At 54.3% G+C, this 17,657-nt stretch overlaps 2 protein-coding genes across 9 annotated transcripts in view; one reads left to right on the forward strand and one right to left on the reverse strand.

Moving 5' to 3' along the window:
• Positions 1–158, forward strand: part of CPSF1 (cleavage and polyadenylation specific factor 1) — a 33,897-nt gene extending 33,739 nt beyond the window's left edge. For all 5 annotated transcript variants that reach the window (XR_013178101.1, XM_077166495.1, XM_077166498.1 and 2 more), the window contains one exon: positions 50–158. Coding sequence is in view for 4 of the 5 variants with exons in the window: in XM_077166495.1 (XP_077022610.1) it covers positions 50–97 (48 nt within the window). In the remaining variant the exon portion in view is untranslated. The remainder of the gene's footprint in view (positions 1–49) is intronic.
• Positions 125–16,900, reverse strand: ADCK5 (aarF domain containing kinase 5). 4 transcript variants are annotated; one of them, XM_077166501.1, is made up of 15 exons: positions 16,794–16,900; positions 8,654–8,757; positions 7,253–7,402; positions 2,691–2,766; positions 2,340–2,540; positions 2,091–2,177; positions 1,892–2,005; positions 1,677–1,808; positions 1,520–1,603; positions 1,347–1,446; positions 1,198–1,276; positions 996–1,087; positions 667–919; positions 480–596; positions 125–402 (listed from the first exon to the last, which is right to left on the reverse strand). In XM_077166501.1, exons 1-15 carry the CDS (start codon positions 16,803–16,805, stop codon positions 297–299), a joined length of 1,707 nt encoding a protein of 568 aa, XP_077022616.1. In that variant the 5' UTR covers positions 16,806–16,900; the 3' UTR covers positions 125–296. The 4 variants fall into 4 exon arrangements, with proteins under 4 accessions (XP_077022616.1, XP_077022615.1, XP_077022614.1 ...); XM_077166500.1 differs by having other exon boundaries at positions 1,347–1,428; positions 2,091–2,231; XM_077166499.1 differs by having other exon boundaries at positions 2,091–2,231.
• Between the last annotated feature and the right edge of the window lie 757 nt (positions 16,901–17,657).

Below are 17,657 nucleotides of genomic sequence, written 5' to 3' on the forward strand. Positions count from 1 at the left end.
GGTACCAGACCCCTGCCTGCCTGGGCCTCACCCACCCCTGTCCCCACAGATCCTGGACGACCTGCTGGAGACAGACCGCGTCACTGCCCATTTCTAGCCTCATAGCCACCTCCCACCCAATTTTTGTACAAAATACAAAGAGATTTGATTTTGAAGAATGTGTGGTCATTGTAGGGCTTTCTGGCCAGGCTGTGGTCAAGTCCGTCCATGCAGCCCCTCCCCCAGTGCCTGGTTGTGGGGCACCTGTCTTGCGGTGCCATCTGCTCGTGGACATCTGGGCTGTGGTGTGAGGGTGCCTACGTCTCCAGGTACTCATAGAGCCTCTCAGATGGGACCACGATGCCCAGACGGACCAATGTGCGGACCAGGTGTGCCGTGAGCCACATGGAGGCCATCTCCAGCCTGGGTAGGGGTTGGGTTGGTGAGGAGCCAGCCAGGCCTGGGCCCTGCCTGCCCCACCAGGGTCACCTGGCACTTACCTCAGGGCCACTTCAAACTTGAGCATCTCCCAGAAGACCTTGATTTGGCGCAGAAGGCTGAAGCCATAGATGCCTCGGTATGTGGCACCTTCCAAGCGGCTCCAGGCCTTGACAGCACTGCCCGCCAGAACACAGGCATTAGCTGGGCTCCTGCTTGGTCTGCAGCACCCCCCGGCCCCAAACCAACCTCTTGGCCATGAGGAAGTAGCGATCAACTGGGGCGCCAAGCGCAGCGTTGATGGCACGAACTGTGTTGAGGTTGCGCAGCACAAGCAGCATGGGGCGTGGCAGGGCCTTGAGCACGGCCATGATGCCATCGAAGTGTGCGCGCGCCATGTCCTGCATGTAGGCCGTCTCCTCGCGGCTCAGCAGGTTGGAGTGCCACAGCTGCCGCAGGCGCACAGGCCGCTGCATGAGCACCTCACAGAACAGGAGGTAATCTGTGGGCGAGAGGGCCTGCTAGCTCAGGTTGGGGAGGCCACCCCCCCCAACGCCTGCCTGCGAGCGTCCCCTCACCTTGCACCCCAAGCGCAGCTGCATGCACCTTCATCGCTGTGTCGTCTCTGAGGATGACGGCCCGCCACAGCTGGCACAGGGCTGCCCGGTCCCTGTGGGCAGTGGCCAAAATGAGTCCCCTCACACCCAGGGCAGGAGCAGCTGCAAGGAGAAGCCTCGCTAGCCCCCCCTGGGGCCCGCCTCTGCCCTGAACTGTGCTCACTTCTCCTCCAGAGACTGGTAGAGCCCATGGTCCAGCAGCACCAGCTCTGCTTTCCCGTCCAGACCTTTTCGCACGAGAACTAGGGACACGGGGTGTCAGCTCATGGTCCCCCACTCCCCACAGCCTCACCCCCCGAGGTCCTCTCCTACCATTGCCAGGGTGGGGGTCAGAGTGGATGAAGCCTGTGTAAAATATCTGCTCTGCAAAAGCCTGGACCAGCTTCTCTGCCACCTGGGGAGGACAGATGAGCTGTGGGCAGGCAGGGCTGCACCTCCAGGTCCTGCCTGGCCCTGGCCCCAGCCCTGGCCCCAGGCTCACTCACATCCTGCAGCACCAGCCCCTGACTCCGGATGCCCTCCACATCATTGACTTTGCAGCCGTCACAGAAGTCAGCCGTGAGCACACGCTGGGAGAGAGCAAGGGGCTGGCTCAGTAGGCCCATGCTGTTCCCCACCCTGGGTAGGCCTGGGCCAGCCCACCTTGCTGGACTTGTCCCAGTGCACACGGGGAACCACGACGTAGCGGAAGTGCATCAGCTCTCGTGCACAGCGCTCAGCGTTGTGGCCCTCGTTCTCGAAGTCCAGTTCCTGGGCCAGGGTCCCCTTCAGATCCTGGGGGCCACACATGAGCAGGTGAGGCTCTGGAAGGGACTGGAACGGTCCCTGCTCCTAGCATACCCTTGAGGCCACCATACCTGAAGGACCCAGCTGAAGCCAAAGCTGGGGTGCATGAGCTCGACGAGGCGCAGCAGGAACTCCAGAGTATGCACGTCTCCATCAAACCGGTCCCTCAGGTCGATGTATTGGACCTGAACAGACAAGGTGGCAATAGGCACTGAGGTGTTTGCTGTGGCCTGTGGTGGTCCCAGGACAGTGCTACAGGAGGCCCCTCACCTTCACAGCCACCTGCGTGCCGTCATGCAGCCGGGCTTTGTGCACCTGGGCCAGGCTAGCAGCTGCCATTGGCTCGTAGTCAAATTCCTGGAAGAGTTCGTGGGCCGGGGCCTGGAAGTCCTCAAGGAAGAGCTCATCCACCTGGGCAGGAGGCCCGTGGGTCCAGCCACGGCTCACAAGGCTGTGGCCACGCCCCTCCCAGGAGAGGGCCCCAGCTCTCCTTCATCCCCACCCCGCACATCTGCTCACCTCCTGGGGCTTGCGTGTGAGGGCCCGGTCCTCCAGCACGCGCAGGGTGTTGATGTACTCAGGCGGCAGCAGGTGGTTGAAGGAGCACAGCCCCTGGCCCAGCTTGATGTATAGGCCCCCGTTGCTGATGGCGCCGGCCACAAGGGCGTCGGCTGCCCGCTGATGACATGTAGACATTGCCTCCAAGTACCGCAGGCTGTTCTGGCCACAGGCATGGAGGGAAGGCATTGGGGAATGGGATGGGCTGGGTGCCTCCTTCCCACCCTCTGCTAGGCCTACCTCCAGGATGCCCCCACCCCCATGGGTGGGGCAGGGACCTTGGTAGACCCCAGTGAAGCCCATAGGACAAACCTCATCCACCCCGTGCAGGACCACGTGACTGCACCACCAGTAGTCCAGGGAGATCTGCAGACCGATCCTCAGAGACCTGGGGGCAGAGGCTGCTCAGTCCCTCCTCCATCACGGGCACCAGGCTGTCGCTGCTCTGCTTCCTCTCAGTTTTCACACCCACCTACCGGCTGATCCCACCCCTGCCAGACCCTCAAGTCCAGGGACAAGAGCCAAGCAGGGGACAGAGGCTGCTGTGGGCCACTAGATAGGGCTGCTGTCTCATCCTCGGCCACACCCTGTGTCCTCTGCATCCCACAGGCCCCCAGACCCAGCACAGGAAGTCTCCCCAAAGGCAGCCCCAAACCCACCAAACCAGCCCAAGTAGGGGCAGTTCTGGGATTGTTTCTTGGCCTGGAGAGGCCCCATGGGGCTCTGCAGCAGAGTGGTCCACACCAATGCCACTCCCTGATCATGCCACAGTCTGGTGCCACTGAGGGGGCAAGATGCAGGCAGGCACGGGAAAGACAGAGGCCTCCTCAGGAGACGGGTGAGATCCACAGGGCAGGAGGGGACCAGTGAGGTGTGGGGTGGCAAAGAGCAAGGGGAGGCTGGTGCCCTGGGAACGGTGGTTGAGAAGAAACAAAGCAGCAGAGGTCGCTAGAGGGCAGAAGTGGTGGAAGGCCAGAGAATGCCCAGGGAGACAGGATTTGGGGTAGAGCTGGATCTGGGGTCCTTGAGATTACTAAAATGGCAGGGGGTGGGGTGGGGTGGGGTGGGATGGTGGTGGGCCGGGCAGGGCATTGTCTGCAGAGAAGGAATCAAGGCAGGAAGCAGAGAGGGGTGTGTTCAGTAAGAGCTGGCTCCAGGGATGCGTGTAGGCGGGAGAGGGTGAGCCTGGGCAGAGGGACGCAGTGTGGGCCGGGACCACACGGGCATGCACGGCAGCTGCACGTGCATTTACCACCCTCCATGGGTCAGGGGGCTCTGGAGCCTTAGGAGAAGCTCAGAGCCTGCTGGACAAGGGTAGGGTTTGCAGTGGGGTCCAGTGCTGAGATGGGTGTGCTTTGCACAGGAGCACAAAGATAGGTGTGTTTGGCAGGGGAACGGGGACTGGCCAGAAACCCATGCACTTGGCCTGAAGGCTACTGTGACCTGAGGACACTCCCTGCCCCGGCTCCCTGGTTGCTGCCCAGCCCCTGGCAACCTGCACTCCAGTCTCCATGCTTGGGCTTGAGGCAGGGGCACCTCTGGGGGTAAGTCCACTCTGAGGCCCGCCATGCGGCCTGGTGGGGGCTTCAGGAGGCCTCCCCAGGTTGAGGCTCCAACGGAAAGCACCCAGCACAGAAATCCACCAGGCCGAATGGTGCACCTCCAGTTACGTCCTACAGTCCCGAGGTGCAGTGGCCACTCTGGGACAGCAGGGAAGCTCCGTGGGCAAGACTGACCACTGACCAAAGCACTTTGCTTTCACAGACTGACATTCTTATAAATATTCACTTGACAGAATAAAGTTTAATTACTAAGAGAAATACGCAGGAAGACGGTCTTTAGGTTGTCAGCAACTAAAGGCAGAGTTGACAGCCACCTCTGAGTCCCTGTGTCAGGGCCTGGCTGGCACAGAGCTGGCCCCACATAGGTGTGACTAAACCACCAAAACTAGGAGGTGCCACCAGGTTTCCCTGGCATGGCCTCTGCTCAGAGGGCAGGGGCATGGGACAGCCCCACCTGTTGGTCCTTCTAGTGAAGCAGCCTTGTTTTCCTTTGAGAAGTTGCCCCCCCCCCAGCACACCCCCCAGAGGCTTGTGTTCACGGATGTGGACAGCTTCCAGCACTGCTCAAGGGTGAAGCCAGGTCAGGAGGAGCGTGAGGGTGATGCCAGCACTACACGTCCACCCGTGGACCTCCGAGCTGAACTACCGAGCAAGCATGGTTTGCACTGAAGCCAGTGGGAACGATGTGTCACCGAGACGGAGTACTGACTTGCAAATGGGAGCAGCTGCCGTGCATGTCCAAGAACCTTTCACCCCCAAAACAAAGTTTCTTTTAAGGGTGAGGTACTCCAAGTGTCACGTTGTAGCCGTGAAGTACCTGCTTCCTGACGGCCCAGGTGAGTGAAGGACAACTGCGGGACCAGGCATGAGGGTTCAGCTACTTATGGGGCGTGTGCACAGGGCTCAGTCAGTGACAAAAGCTTTCCTAATTTTCATCTTTGGTGTAGGTTATGGGAAGCTTTTACACTTTTTACTTCTCTACCATGAAATTTTACTTATAGTAAACTCAGTACTTTTATAAGAAAAATTAGAGATGTGAAAAAATACTGTTGACATCTGTGGAAAGGGGGATTTAATTTTAAAATATGACTTCAAGGGCACATGTCGGGGCCTGTGGAGGACTCAGAGGCTGAGCAGCTGTGGTGACTGGGGGCAGGTGGGGACAGCTCCTGGGGTACAGGGGGAGAGGCTGGCTGGCTTCCACCAGGGTTCTGCTCACAGGAGGGTCTAGGGCAGGCCCCTGCCACAGTCGTTACACAAGAAATTCCATGAGGAGCTGGTGCAGCTGCCATGTGGGGACACAGTCACCTGCACTGGCCCTCGCCTACCAGCAGGATGCGCTCCCCACCCTCCATGGTGCTCACCTGGCTCTGGGCACAGCCTGCTCCTTGCACCACTACTTCCCTGTTCTTTCAGCTTCCAATCATATTGCGAGGCGCATGGGCTCCACAAAGCACTCACTACACCCCTGTGTACCAAGGTCGCCCCAGCAAGGCTTAGAGCCAGAAGCATCTGCCGATGGCTTGTGTGCTCTGAGGTGCAGGACCTGCGGAGGCGTTCCTAGCTGAGGGCTGGCCATATTTACTTGCTACACCCCAGGCTCTGGGTGGCAACACTGGGTCTGGAAAGGGAGGGGCCAAGGGCCAGAATTCAAGTCTCCAGAGTGGTTGACTCCCTGGACCCCTGGACCCCTGGACCCCTGGACCCCCAGGAGAGGGGCTGTGAGAGCTGGCACACACCTCCTGCCTCTTAGCTGCAGCCTGCTCTTGGCAAGGGGCATCCAGAGTCAAAAGGCCCCTCCCCCTCTCCTCTACACTCCACAGAACACACTCCAAACCCTTTCCCAGCAAGATGGCCCTGATTTACTCTACTCAGGCCCTGGCAACTCTCTGGGCTGGGCCAAGAGCAGCGGCAGCCTCACTTCCCTCTTTCCAACCCCAGCCTCTGGAAGACAGCTATGAAAACAAACCTGCCCCTGGGGACCACAAGCTGTGTGATGCAGAACGTGCCATGGCAGACCAAGGTTGCAGCATTCGCTTGGAAGCAGGCTGCATCCGGATAGCATCACACTTCGGCCCCCACCAGCCGTGTTCGCTGCACCCATGGAAGGGCACAGAGGGCCAGAGATAAAGACAGAGGCAGCCTGAGGCTCTATCCTCCCAGATCCCATTGTTGGCCAAGAAAGACCAGACAGGTGCCCACACTACACAGCAGACACCTCCCAAACCTGTTAAAAAGGACAACACCCTCTAGAGAGTGGAGGAGATGAATGCGTTTTGTGCACAGCAGCTGGAAGCCTTCAACTATCCATCTGTTCACAGGCCCACTTAGGTCAGCACCTGAATCTAAATGAATCTTTCGCTCAAGGGCCTGAAGACCCCGTGAATCCTAAGCAAACTCCCTTAGGAGATCAGCCAAGGCCTGGAGAGGCAGCAGTGGAGCTGGGCAGAGCTGCCCGGGCAGAGCACAGACGGTGGCCGAGGCAGTAGCCGCTGAAGCCTTGTAACCAAGCTCGGGCAGAAGCCTCATTTCCTGTGTCCTCCCGAAGCAAGCATGTGCCCCCTGGTGTAACAGTGGTCTTTGGTTAACTGGGTGACAGCTACTTCAGGTTTTAGTTAGTGTCAAGAGCTGGTTCTCAGGAGGCTCAGGCTAAACAGGTCTTTGGGCTGCAGCAATTCCTGGAATCTGACCAAGCACAGAAATGCTCACCCAAGGCCTCTGACAGGAGGTATCAGCTCCACCCCAAGATTCTTGGACTGAGCGATAAAGGACCTTCCCTTTGAAATACAGAACAAACAGGAACCCCTCCAAATCTAGTTAGTCGGCCACACAAAAGGGCAATCCGGTCCCGGACTTCTCTGCCTGCAATGCCAGCTCTTCTAAGCCTTTGTGGGTGGAGGGGAGAAGAACGAGGAGGAGGAAGAGGGAGCTAGGGCCTAGGAGCTGCCCAGCATGCGGGACAGGGAGCATGTGGTGGGATGGAGGCAGCCCTGTTACAAAGCCCCTCCCCCTCAGCCAATGTTTATCTGAGGAAAGGGCTGTGGGGTTGGTGCCCTGGTGGGTGGCTGGTCCTGGCTGGGCCCTCGTAGCTGAACAAGCCGCCCCTCCCTGCCCCATCACCGACCCTAGCACAGGACTTTCATATCTAGCACAGGCTACCTGGAAGGTGTATCAAAGTTCCCAGCAAAAAAACACAGTCCCTCCCTAGCTTCCCACAAGGCCCAAGTAATCCGTGAGGCTGGGACGGGCCACCCTTGGGCTGACCGGAGGACAGGGCAAGAGCTCATGACATGGGAGGAAAAGTTCACCCACCTGCCAAAGCGCCCGACGCCATCCACCATGAGCCGCATCCTACGTTTCTCCTGAGCCTCTGCTGTGAGGTAGTGGATGCCGAGGAGCAGGGGCACCCCCACCACCGTGGCAGAAGTCACCCTCTTCCACAGGGGCTGGGGACTCAAGGAGCTGGAGGGAGACGTACACCACTCTGGGATTACTTCTTGTCTCTGTCCCTCCTACCCTCTTCCTCCTGGGAGAGGCCAGAGAACCTGCAGCTTGGACTGGGGGCTGGTGTGAGGCTCTTCTGCCCCACTCCCTCACTTCCCCCCACAGCTTACAGGCAGTGGCTGCCTGCACTCCTGGCCTGTCCGGCTTCCTTGTGGACCTCTGCAGGTGACCCAGGGTCCAGGCCACAAGAGTGGGTGCCCCCCCATTAGAATGTCCTTTTTTTGAGCCCCATGTCAACTCTCTAGACACCAGGAGGCCTAAACAGGGAGGAGGGGGAGGTGGGCCCTAGAGGGCAGGTGACTCAAGGGCAGAGTTTTTAGGAAAGACTCAAGTAGACTGTAAGAAGACTGTAAGAAGCATGACAGTCCTTCCTTCTATCCTTCCTTCTATCCTTCCTTCCTTCTCTGTCTTTAAAAAAAAAAAAAAAAAAAAAAAAAAAAAAGAAGCATGACAGCAAAGATCTAGTGAGATGCTGAGCTCAATAAAGTAGAGTTCAAAACAGAAGGAAGACAGTAAGCACTCAATACGCGCTGAATACAGCAGAGGCAGGAACATCCCTCAGCCAGGTGCCTGCTCCAGTCTTCTATGTGCACGGCCCAGAGAGGAGGGAGCCTCTCGGCCCCATTCTACCAGGAGAGAGCACACAGGCAACTCACTCCTGCCTGGCCACCAGGCCCCAGACTCCAGCTTCTGTCCACCTTTCCAGCCTCATTCCACACCTGTCCCCTGTCCCACTGCAGTCTAGTCACAATGGCCTCAGGGCCTCTGGACTGGTGCTTTTTCCTGCTGGAAACCCTTTTTCTCGAATCTCTTCTCTCACACCGTGGCTTCTATTGCCCCCTTCCCGCCCCACCCCACCAAACTATTCCCTTCCCAACTCTTCACATCTCCCTCTGCTTCTCCTTCAAAGCACGTAGCGCTATCTGAGCTGTTCTTCACCCATCAGCTATTTGTTCATCATGCTTACAGTAGGGGGTGTTTGCCCCTTTGAAAGTAACTCTAAATTATGGATCAGGACCCTGTCAGGGCCCCCAGCTGTGGAATAAATGCAGTCTCAGAGGGGGGATGGGTGCACAAGGTCCATGCTTGGGCCCCTGTGCACTGCTTACATGGTCTGGGGGAGTCACAGCCCACAAAAGAGGGTCACTTGTCCTGCCTGGTGGGTGATGCATGCCCTAGAGGGACCATGGCTGGTAGAGAATTCATTACCTTGCAGGCCAGATCCTGAAGTTTCTCCTGAAGAATAAAGCTGGGGATGGCCAGGGCTTCTGCCTGCCCTGCAGCAGAGCAAAGTGAAAGTGGCAAAGCTGCAACTGCAAAGAGAGCAGACAGCACAGAGGTCAGCTGCAGTAGGCACTGCCCTCCAGGCTTCTTCACCTGCCAGCATTTACAAAGGCCCAGTCTGAGGGCAAGCTGTGCCTCCCAAAGGCACCATCGAAGCATCCCTCAAAGAACACTGGCGCTTCTCCAGGCTTGCAGCCAGGCTCATATTTGATGCAGGAATGAAAAGCCAATCCTACCTCTTTAGAGCAGAGACAAGTAACGGTGTTATGAGAAGGAAAGGCTAAATGCAATTTAAAACAGTGGCTTCTGCCCAGAATGCCTTTCAATTGTATATCAATTACAAGCTGTTGAAATGAATGGTCTTCCAGTGTCCTCCCAATCTCTATAAAAAGAAACGACATGGGGAGTGGTGAGCCAGTCAAGGAAGAGACTGGCCAGGGGGTCCCCAGATAATCTTCAACTTATTCCTCAGTTTGCCAAGGTTGGGCCCCCACGTTCCCCTCTGGACCCTGAGAAGCACAGGGACAGAAGGTGAGACTTGGGTCCCTTTTGCTTCCAGAAGAGAAGGGCCTTCCCATGCTGAAAGATGGAACAAACTTCCTGCCTAGCGGAGTTTGTGCTTCATTGTGAATGACCTAGAGAAGCATCTTTGGTTTCTATTCTTTGAAGGTGGTGTTTGTATGTGTGTGGGGGTGTGTGTCCCCTCTCCTCATGACACCCTCTGAGGCTCAGGACCCCAGGGGGTCAGCCCAGCTCAGAGGTCACCCCTGGAACTTCTCCTGGGGACCCAACTCGTTATTCAGAACATGTCTGCTGCTTTCTTGGGCGCCTTCCCATGACAGAACACCAGGCTTACCACGAGACTGCAGGGTCCAGGAAGTGAATCCCATCAGGCCCAGCGCCAGGCCCAAGAGGTTAAATGACTTGCCAAAGTCAGGATCCTGCCCCTCCCCTGGCCCCGGGGTCCTCCAGGGCATGGGAAACTGGGACGTGTCCAGGCCCCCACTGGCTCCCCCGTTCAACTGAGTTTTCACTTTCTCCAATTCAATCTCTGCTAACAAAAGCCAATTAGTTGCTCCTAAAATAAAGCCCCAGCCTTTGCTCCCACCCAGGACTCCAGAAAATAGAAACAGACTTCCTGGGTGTTGACAGGTTATAGCTGCTCCGGGGCTGCTGCTTATGTGGAAATTAAGACCAAACACACTCCTCGACTTCCCACAATTCTTCCTTCTAATTGTCTAACTCAAGACTACATATTTTGGTAATGGGCAATTCAGGTTCTAGAAAGCTCCTTGGATGAGCCCTAGGTGGCTCTCAATCCCCCTTGGCGGTTTTGGAGTATTAATGGCTCCTTATTTGAATCCTATGAGCCAGCCATAGTAAGGGCCTTCACACAGGCCTTCTCCCAAACACTTGCACAACCTGGTGAGAAGGGAGTACTGCCCCTGCTTTCTAGGTGATGACCCTAAGGCTCAGAGAGGTTGAGTAACTTGTCCAAGGTCACAAAGTTAGCAAGCAGCAGCAAAGTGCTTGAACTCTCGTCTTTCTGATGCTAAATCTTCACGCTGCTGTATTATCCTGGTGCCTTCCCAACAGAAACTCAGCCCTCCCCTCCTCTTCAGAATTCAGAGAAATAATCATCCACTAAAAAAAAAAAAAAGAAGAAACGACGTGTTGATCTGCCTCACCCACCATGGGAATCTTCCCAGCCTTGACAGTTGTTCAGAGTGCCATGAGATAGTCCAGGCTGCCTGGCCCTCTCATTTGCTACTTCCTGCAGTGCTGACCACCGGCAAGTGAGCATGGGAATGGCACTCTACATCTCTGGAGGAAAGTGTCAAGAATGCTTAACCACCAGACCAGAAAGCTGACACTTTCAAGTCTAAGGTAGAAGACAAAACACAGGAAAAATGTAATTGTTCTGAGAGCAAATGAAAGGAAAAGTTGGAACTTGTGGAGGCCTGAGAGATGGGCAAGCCCGAGCAGCCTCTATACCACTGAGCAAGGAAGGCTGGGCAGAGACAGCATGCTTCAGTGCAAGCGGTCACAGAGGCTCTTGTTCTACATCGTGCAATCTTATTTTAACTGTGAGGACTTGAAAGTTCCTCACAAATTCGCCACCTGTGAATTCTTCTATATTTTTAGTTTATAGGGGAAGAAGACTGTGCTTAGTAAGTCCCAGGCTGCAGTACAGCTGTGCATGCCATCACTGCTGCCAAGGCCAGGCGCGCTGCACTCCAGGCAATTTCAAGGACCGCAAAGCACAGAAGACAAAGAAGAAGGTCCGTGACCTCCTGGCCCAAGAGAAGAGCGGAGCTGACAGATCTCTGCTCAACAAGGCCACACACACACACAGTGCTGACCCTCAAGGCAAACTCCAGAGGCAAGAGAACAGCTGCAGACAGACAGGTGGTAGCAAGCAGGGGGCTTGAGGCTCCAGACCCCCGGGTTTTCCTGCAAGAGGGCAGCACAGCGCTCTGCTCATCCTGCCAGATTCCCCAGGAGGTGGGGGGGTGGGGGGGGGGAGGCAGGGAGATGTCCTGAGCAAGGTCAGCCTGGAAGAGGAGGGGGTTGGGGCCTGAGTCAGAGTAGCGCTGGCTGGCTCTGGAAGAGGACATCTACATAACACAGCCAAGTGGACAGGGGCAGGAGTAAGAGCCTGAGGGCCTGGGAGTTCTGTGACACTGTCCTGTATACGGTCCTCTCGCTTAGATGGTTTCTGTTAGGTGAGTTGGCACCATGTACCAGTTTCTGAGCAAAGGCTGTGCCCTGAGGACTGGATGGCCTTTATCAGTGAGCCTAAAGTACCCCGACAAGCAGATCTGGAACGTGGGACAGTCTGACAACTGGTTTGGTCTCTTCAGAAACAGCATTACCTGTGACCCAGTAAGTACTAGTGCCAGGCATTAGACTACCCTTTCTATTTCTATAAAGATTTAAAATTTTTCATTGTAAGAAGTTAAAAAAAAAGTCACAGGGAAAAATGATTGGGAGGTCATAGCAGGTTAAGGGACTAGATGACTCAAGACCAAACACTAAGTACAAACCCTGGCTGGGGCCTGAGCTGGAAAAATCATCTGTGAAGGACGTTTCTGGGTCAAAAGGCAGATTTGCATATGGACCAGGCAATAGGCATTAGAGGATTATTGTTAATAATCTCAGGCATGATGAAGTTCCCATCCTTATGTAAGAGAATGTCCTTTTTTAGAAGATGCACGTTGAAACACGTAAGAGTGTTAAAATACCTGCAATTTACTTTCAAATGATCCAGTGACACCAAAAATATGTATTTGCAAGTAGAAACAGAAAACCTCAAGGTGACAGATCAACAATGGCTAAATCCAGGCAATGGGCATCTGGGTAAGTGTCCACACTGTGCTTTCAACTTGTCTGTATTTAAATGCTTTCATGATCAAAAACTGCACAATACGTGTATCGTCATGAAAGTCCCAGCCAGGAAGGAGGCATCTTGGAGAGGAGGCAGCTAATGCAGGGCCAGGGGCCTCACCTAGAGCGACTCTGCCCCACGGGGACAATGGCACCGTCTGGTTGTCAAACTGAAAGGGCAGGGGGAGCATCAAATGTGTGGAGGCAGAGAAGCTGCTGAATACCTTGCAGAGTGAGGACCCTCCCCACCAAACAGCAGAGAATCATCCTAGGACAGCTGTGGCTAAGAAATCCTGGCGCAGACTCCGACACCCAGCTGTGGGGCCTTGGGTGAATTACTTATCTCAGTTTCCCCTCTCAATAAGTGGGGACCGCTGCACAATTAAGATGCGGGTTAAGCGAGCTGACATTTCCAAGTCCCTTTGAGCAGCACCTGATACACAGCAGGTGCTCCGGGAGGGTGTGTCGTCAGGACACAGAGTGCGCTGGGGTTGGAGGGCCCCCACACAACACGGTCCCCCATGCCCTTCCCACTGCACGAGCTGCCCTTTGATCCCCAAGCCCTTTACCCTCCTCTCACCAATCCTGCTCCACCCCACAGAACACAGCATAATTCTACACATACTTGCTGGGTCCAACTGAATTATTTATGCTAAAAGACCATCAACTTTTCCCATGGCTTTTTTTTTCTCTTTCTTCCTCATTTATTTATTTATTCATCAATTAAAAAATATTTTTTTAAATACCAAAAAACACCAAACAAGTGCAAACATTCCTCTTTCGATCATTCCATTCTACATATATAATCAGCAGTCCACAATATCATCACATAGTTGCACATTCACCATCATGATCATTTCCCGGAACATTTGCATCCATTCAGAAAAAGAAATAGAAAGAAAACAGAAAAAAATTCACACATACCATTACCCCCCACCCCTCCCCCTCACCGATCACCAGCATCTTACTCCAAATTTAACATTTGTTCCCCCTATTATTCATCTTTATTCCATATGTTTTACTCGTCTGTTGATAAGGTAGATAAAAGGAGCATCATACACAAGGTTTTCACAATCACATAGTCACATTGTGAAAGCTGTATCGTTATACAATCATCTTCAAGAAACATCCCATGGCTTTTAAAGGGGGAAAAAAGAGGTTTGTTTAGTTCAAAAAAGGAAGTAGAATATTTCCAACATATGCAAAAGTTTGGAGATGGGTTATACACATGAAGCGCAGAGATGCTTTGGTTAAAGGGAGCACAAGGGCAGAAGCAGAGTGAAAGGGTAGTAAAGTTTGCCCCAAAGTTTCAAAGAAGGTTCCTTTGATTCACAAGGTGCACTATTGCACCTGAAGGATGGAAATGGTCAAAGCCCAGAGAAAATGAATGCCTTGACATTTTTAAGAACCAGAACCACAGCTGGGGCTCTGTCTGTGTCTTTTCAGCCTCAACTCATTTCCCACCATTGACTGCTCACCTGATGCTCCTGTGACAGCCGTCCCCACGCTCCAGCCCTGCCTGGATGCCCCAGCCAGACTCGCATGCCACCTTTTCCATCTGCCCACCTCCAGCCCTCCCCTTCCTTCTCCCTCATGCCTCTCTGCACCTTGTGCATACCTCTCCTACTCAGGGTCCACCTCAATCCTCTTAATATTTCCGGGATCTAGCAAAATGTTTGGAATTAAGTAGGCACCTAATGAATGCTTGCTGAATTGAAACAGAGGGTAGCTAAGCACAGGACTAGGAATCTCCAGACAACACTGGCTAGGACCCCTAAACTAAGCATCCGGGCAAGAGGCAGCAATGGTCCCTTAGCAGCTTGGCCCTCGACAGGACACTGAGTGGACAAAGGCTCATGGTGACAACTTAGAGGCCCAGGACTTTTCAGGTGCCTGGTTCTTTCCCAGTTTGGAGTGCTCAGTGTTCCTTAGGCTATCACCTCTGAAATTCCCCATTCCACAGGGGAAATCTCCGAAGCTCAGAGAGGTCATGTGGCTATAAACGGCAGGGCCAGTCCTCCTAGGACCGAGTTCATAGCACCTTCCCCCACATCACCCATAATCAAAACCATATCCAGAATACGACCACCAAGCCATCCTGGAAACATGCAGAGAGGACAGTGGGTTCCCCCAGACAGTTCCCTCTAACCAGGATGACCGTTACACTTGTTCCAGCACCCTCTTCCAACTTCTAACCCATCGCAGATGGGACAAGATGATACGCAACCTTCTACCTCATTCTCTGCTTTCCCATAGGAAGCATGCCTATGTTTTTTCTGCAGAAACACAAATACCCAACTTATCTAGAGGGTTCTTTTCCAGCACTCATCGAGAACATAGCTGACAACCTATAAGTAGCAAAAAAAAAAAAAAGGAAGTGCTCTAAGTAATAACACTCAACTAATTACGACAAAGTTCACAAAGTAAAGCATGTGTGCTTTTATCACAAGACCTTTTTTTGCTTATAGCATAAGCTCAGCTGTCTGGTTTTCTAACTGCTTGCAGACTAGACATAGCAGATTAGAAGAGAAGGTAAAAGGTTGCTTGACACAAGTCCACAGTAGTAAAATGTAACAGCCGAGTCCTAGGATGACACCTGAAACAGAAAAACCCAGAGGTGACATGAACCTGGGCAAGTTAGTCCCCACACGCCTCAACAGCCAAGGAAAGCAAGGTGCGTAGATGTTCCCGTGGCTAGGAAGTGGTGGGCGGGAATCTGAACCCAAGAGTGGGTCTGGATGACCACAAATGTCCTGCCCTTTTCCAAGGGTCTGTGGCTCCCAGCACCAGTCAGGACACTGAAACTGGGTCCAACTTCACTTGCTGGTTGTGAGCAGTTCCTAAACAGGGGCAACAACCCTCCCCGTCTACATGATAGGACTGTCAAGAGGATTAAGTGACCCGAAATAAGTGGAGGTTTTGTCCGCTGTCAAGTGCTACCCTAAAGGCCAACTCAGTGTCTCTGTGCCTGACTCTTGGACTAATCTTGCTTCGTCATCTCAGCCCATAATACATTCCTATGTCTAGAGTTGCTCACTGCAAGCCACAAAAAACAAATAGAAATTCATTTGTACTATTAAACCTACAAGGCTAGGCTTACTAGAAAAGACAAGTTCTGCAGAAAATTCCAAGTTAAAAAGGAACAATGCTGAGTTATCCCTTTGCTCTCTTCAGATCTAAACCATATGGGGAAAGAGCTCTTGGAAAGGGGGTATGCTGGTTTGAAGCTGTTATGTACCCCATAGAAGGCCATGCTCTTTTACTCCATTCCTGTGGGGCCAGACCTATTGTGGGTGGGACATTTTGATTAGGTTTTGTTTCATTTAAGACGTGGCCCACCCAATTCAAGGTGGGTCTTAATCATTTACTGGAGTCCTTTATGACAGAATGAAGGACAGAAAAAGCTGAGAGAGCTCAGACAAAAAGCGCTGGAGAAGCAAACAAGGACCAACAGAACCTCAGAAAGGAAACCACTGAAACCAGAAGCTGAAAGCAACAAAACCTGGGAGCAAAAGACCAGCAGACGCTGGCAGCATGACTTGAGAGTCTAAGTACTGTCCTGCTTGTTTGTTCTGGCATGTGCAGGCTCGGGGATAAGTACTGTCTTGCTGATGCCTTCATTGGGACATTTTCATTACCTAAGAACTGTAAATTGTAAGTTAATAAATCCTGGTTGTAAAAGCCAACCCATATCTGGTAAGGCTGCATCCTGGCAGCTTTAAAACTGAAACGGGGTTAAGAACTGAGTCAGTGGTTATGACATTATGGGCTGGAAGGTAGAAAACTGCAGATGTGCATGAGATGGGAGGCCCAGGCAAGAGACAGGGCTGGGAGTTGGCTGCCATTTCAAGGTCAAAAGAAGCACAACTTGGGAGGATGGGTGGGTGGGGCACCCAGGGCAACAGGGAAACCAAGGGTTAGGCAGAAGTGCAGAGGAGTTTTCGAGAAGAGGGGTGGAGAAAGAGAACCTCTGAACAAGGCGGGCAGGCGTCCGCTCAGGATGATCTGAACTGAGTGGTGACGGGGAAAAGAGGTGTCCAGGAAATTCTCAAAGGCAAAACGAAGGAAGGGTGCTTCTCAATTACGGGGAAGGATTCCAGGGATTCTGGCAGACTGTTAGGCAGTAAGAGATGGCTTAAAGTGGAGACGGGTGACAGAAGGGGTACAGCAGTGCGCATGTCCAGGGAGCGAAGAAAGACTAAGTAGCTGCCCCAGGAAACAGTGTTTCTCTGGAAAATGGGTACACAATGATAAGAAAGGAGAGCTTCCAAAAGGTGTCTCTGATACAGGGTTTGCATCGTGGAGAGTCTGTTTCTCAGAGATTTCAGGCCTTTGGGGAGTGGGCTGGGCAGTCATCTCCCTGGTGGGCTAGAAGCAGTATCCGGGGGTCCTCCCGACAGGGTCTAAGGGTCTAGAAGGTGTCTGAAGGGGAGGGTACGTACGAGAGCGTGGACGGACTCCGATAAGAGCCCTTAGAGCCTCTGAGGGCCCTGACGGGGGCTCGGGGCTCGGGGCGGCTCTGGGGGGCCCTGACGAGGACTCGGGGCTCCAGGGGCTCTAGGGTGCCCTGACGGGGACTCGGGACTCTGGGGGACCGCTGGCCGGGCACGGGGGGGCGGGGATGGTGTCTCGTTCTGGGCGGTCGCCTGAGGGGCTGTCAGTCCGGGCGGGTTCTCACCGATCGCCACATCCTCCCGGGCCGCCGCTCCCGCTCCGGCTGGGAACCGACAGGAGCCGCCAGCCCAGCAGCCCCTGCGCCGCGGTGCTTTCACTCGGCGCGCGGAGGGCGCACTGCGCACGCGCACCTGAACCTGGGGCCCCCGGCGGTGGTGGGCGGGGACTGGAAGCCACGCCCCAAGCCATGTCCGCCCCCCAACCCAGGGAGGCAGCGCCCCCTGGCGGTCACAGGCGGCCTAGTTCTAGGCGCTAGACCAGTGTCCAGTTGAGGGCCGTGGGTTCGAGTTCCGCGCTCCCCAAATCTGGCCTTGGCGCCCCTCCGGGGTAGCAGAATAGAGGAATCGGCTAACTTCACTGTCTATGTTGCCTGCAGTAAGGGCGGCAGTAAGAAATACAAGGGCGGCAAGCCTGCAGGCCTGGCTCTCTTATCACTCTTCCCTGCGGCACTAGAGGGTCAGGTACAGTGCGAGCCCACCGATACGAAATCACTACTATAAGCAAGTTCATGGAGACAGAAAGTACATGGGGGATGGGAAGTGGATGTTTAAAAGGTGCTTTGTGTGGGGCCATGGGAAAAGTCTGGTGATGGATGGTGGAGAAGCATTATGCGTGGGATTAACACCCCTAAATTGGATGCTTGAAGGAACAGAAGGAGGAGGGAGGGGCAGCGAAGGGGGAGGGGGAGGGGAATGAGGGAGGGGTTGAGGGGGGCAGGAGGGAGGAGGGAGGGCCAAGGGGCAGAGAAGGAGGAGGGTATGAAATGGGAAGGGGCAGGTAGGAGCAGAGAAGGAGGGAGGGACACGGGGACGGAGAGGGGAGGAGGGAGGAGGGACTGCCCAGCCTCTGCTTCAGGGCCCACAACTAC

This window comes from Tamandua tetradactyla, chromosome 6, assembly GCF_023851605.1.
Source record: "Tamandua tetradactyla isolate mTamTet1 chromosome 6, mTamTet1.pri, whole genome shotgun sequence".
In the NCBI taxonomy this organism is placed as follows: Eukaryota; Metazoa; Chordata; class Mammalia; order Pilosa; family Myrmecophagidae; genus Tamandua; species Tamandua tetradactyla.

Excerpts from the sequence above, each read along its gene's own strand:
- ADCK5 (XM_077166499.1), bottom strand. Across the intron at positions 1,277-1,346 it reads TGACCCCCACCCTGGCAATG|TTCTCGTGCGAAAAGGTCTG; the intron begins GTAGGAGAGGAC and ends CCGTGTCCCTAG. Across the intron at positions 597-666 it reads TACTTCCTCATGGCCAAGAG|TGCTGTCAAGGCCTGGAGCC; the intron begins GTTGGTTTGGGG and ends TCTGGCGGGCAG.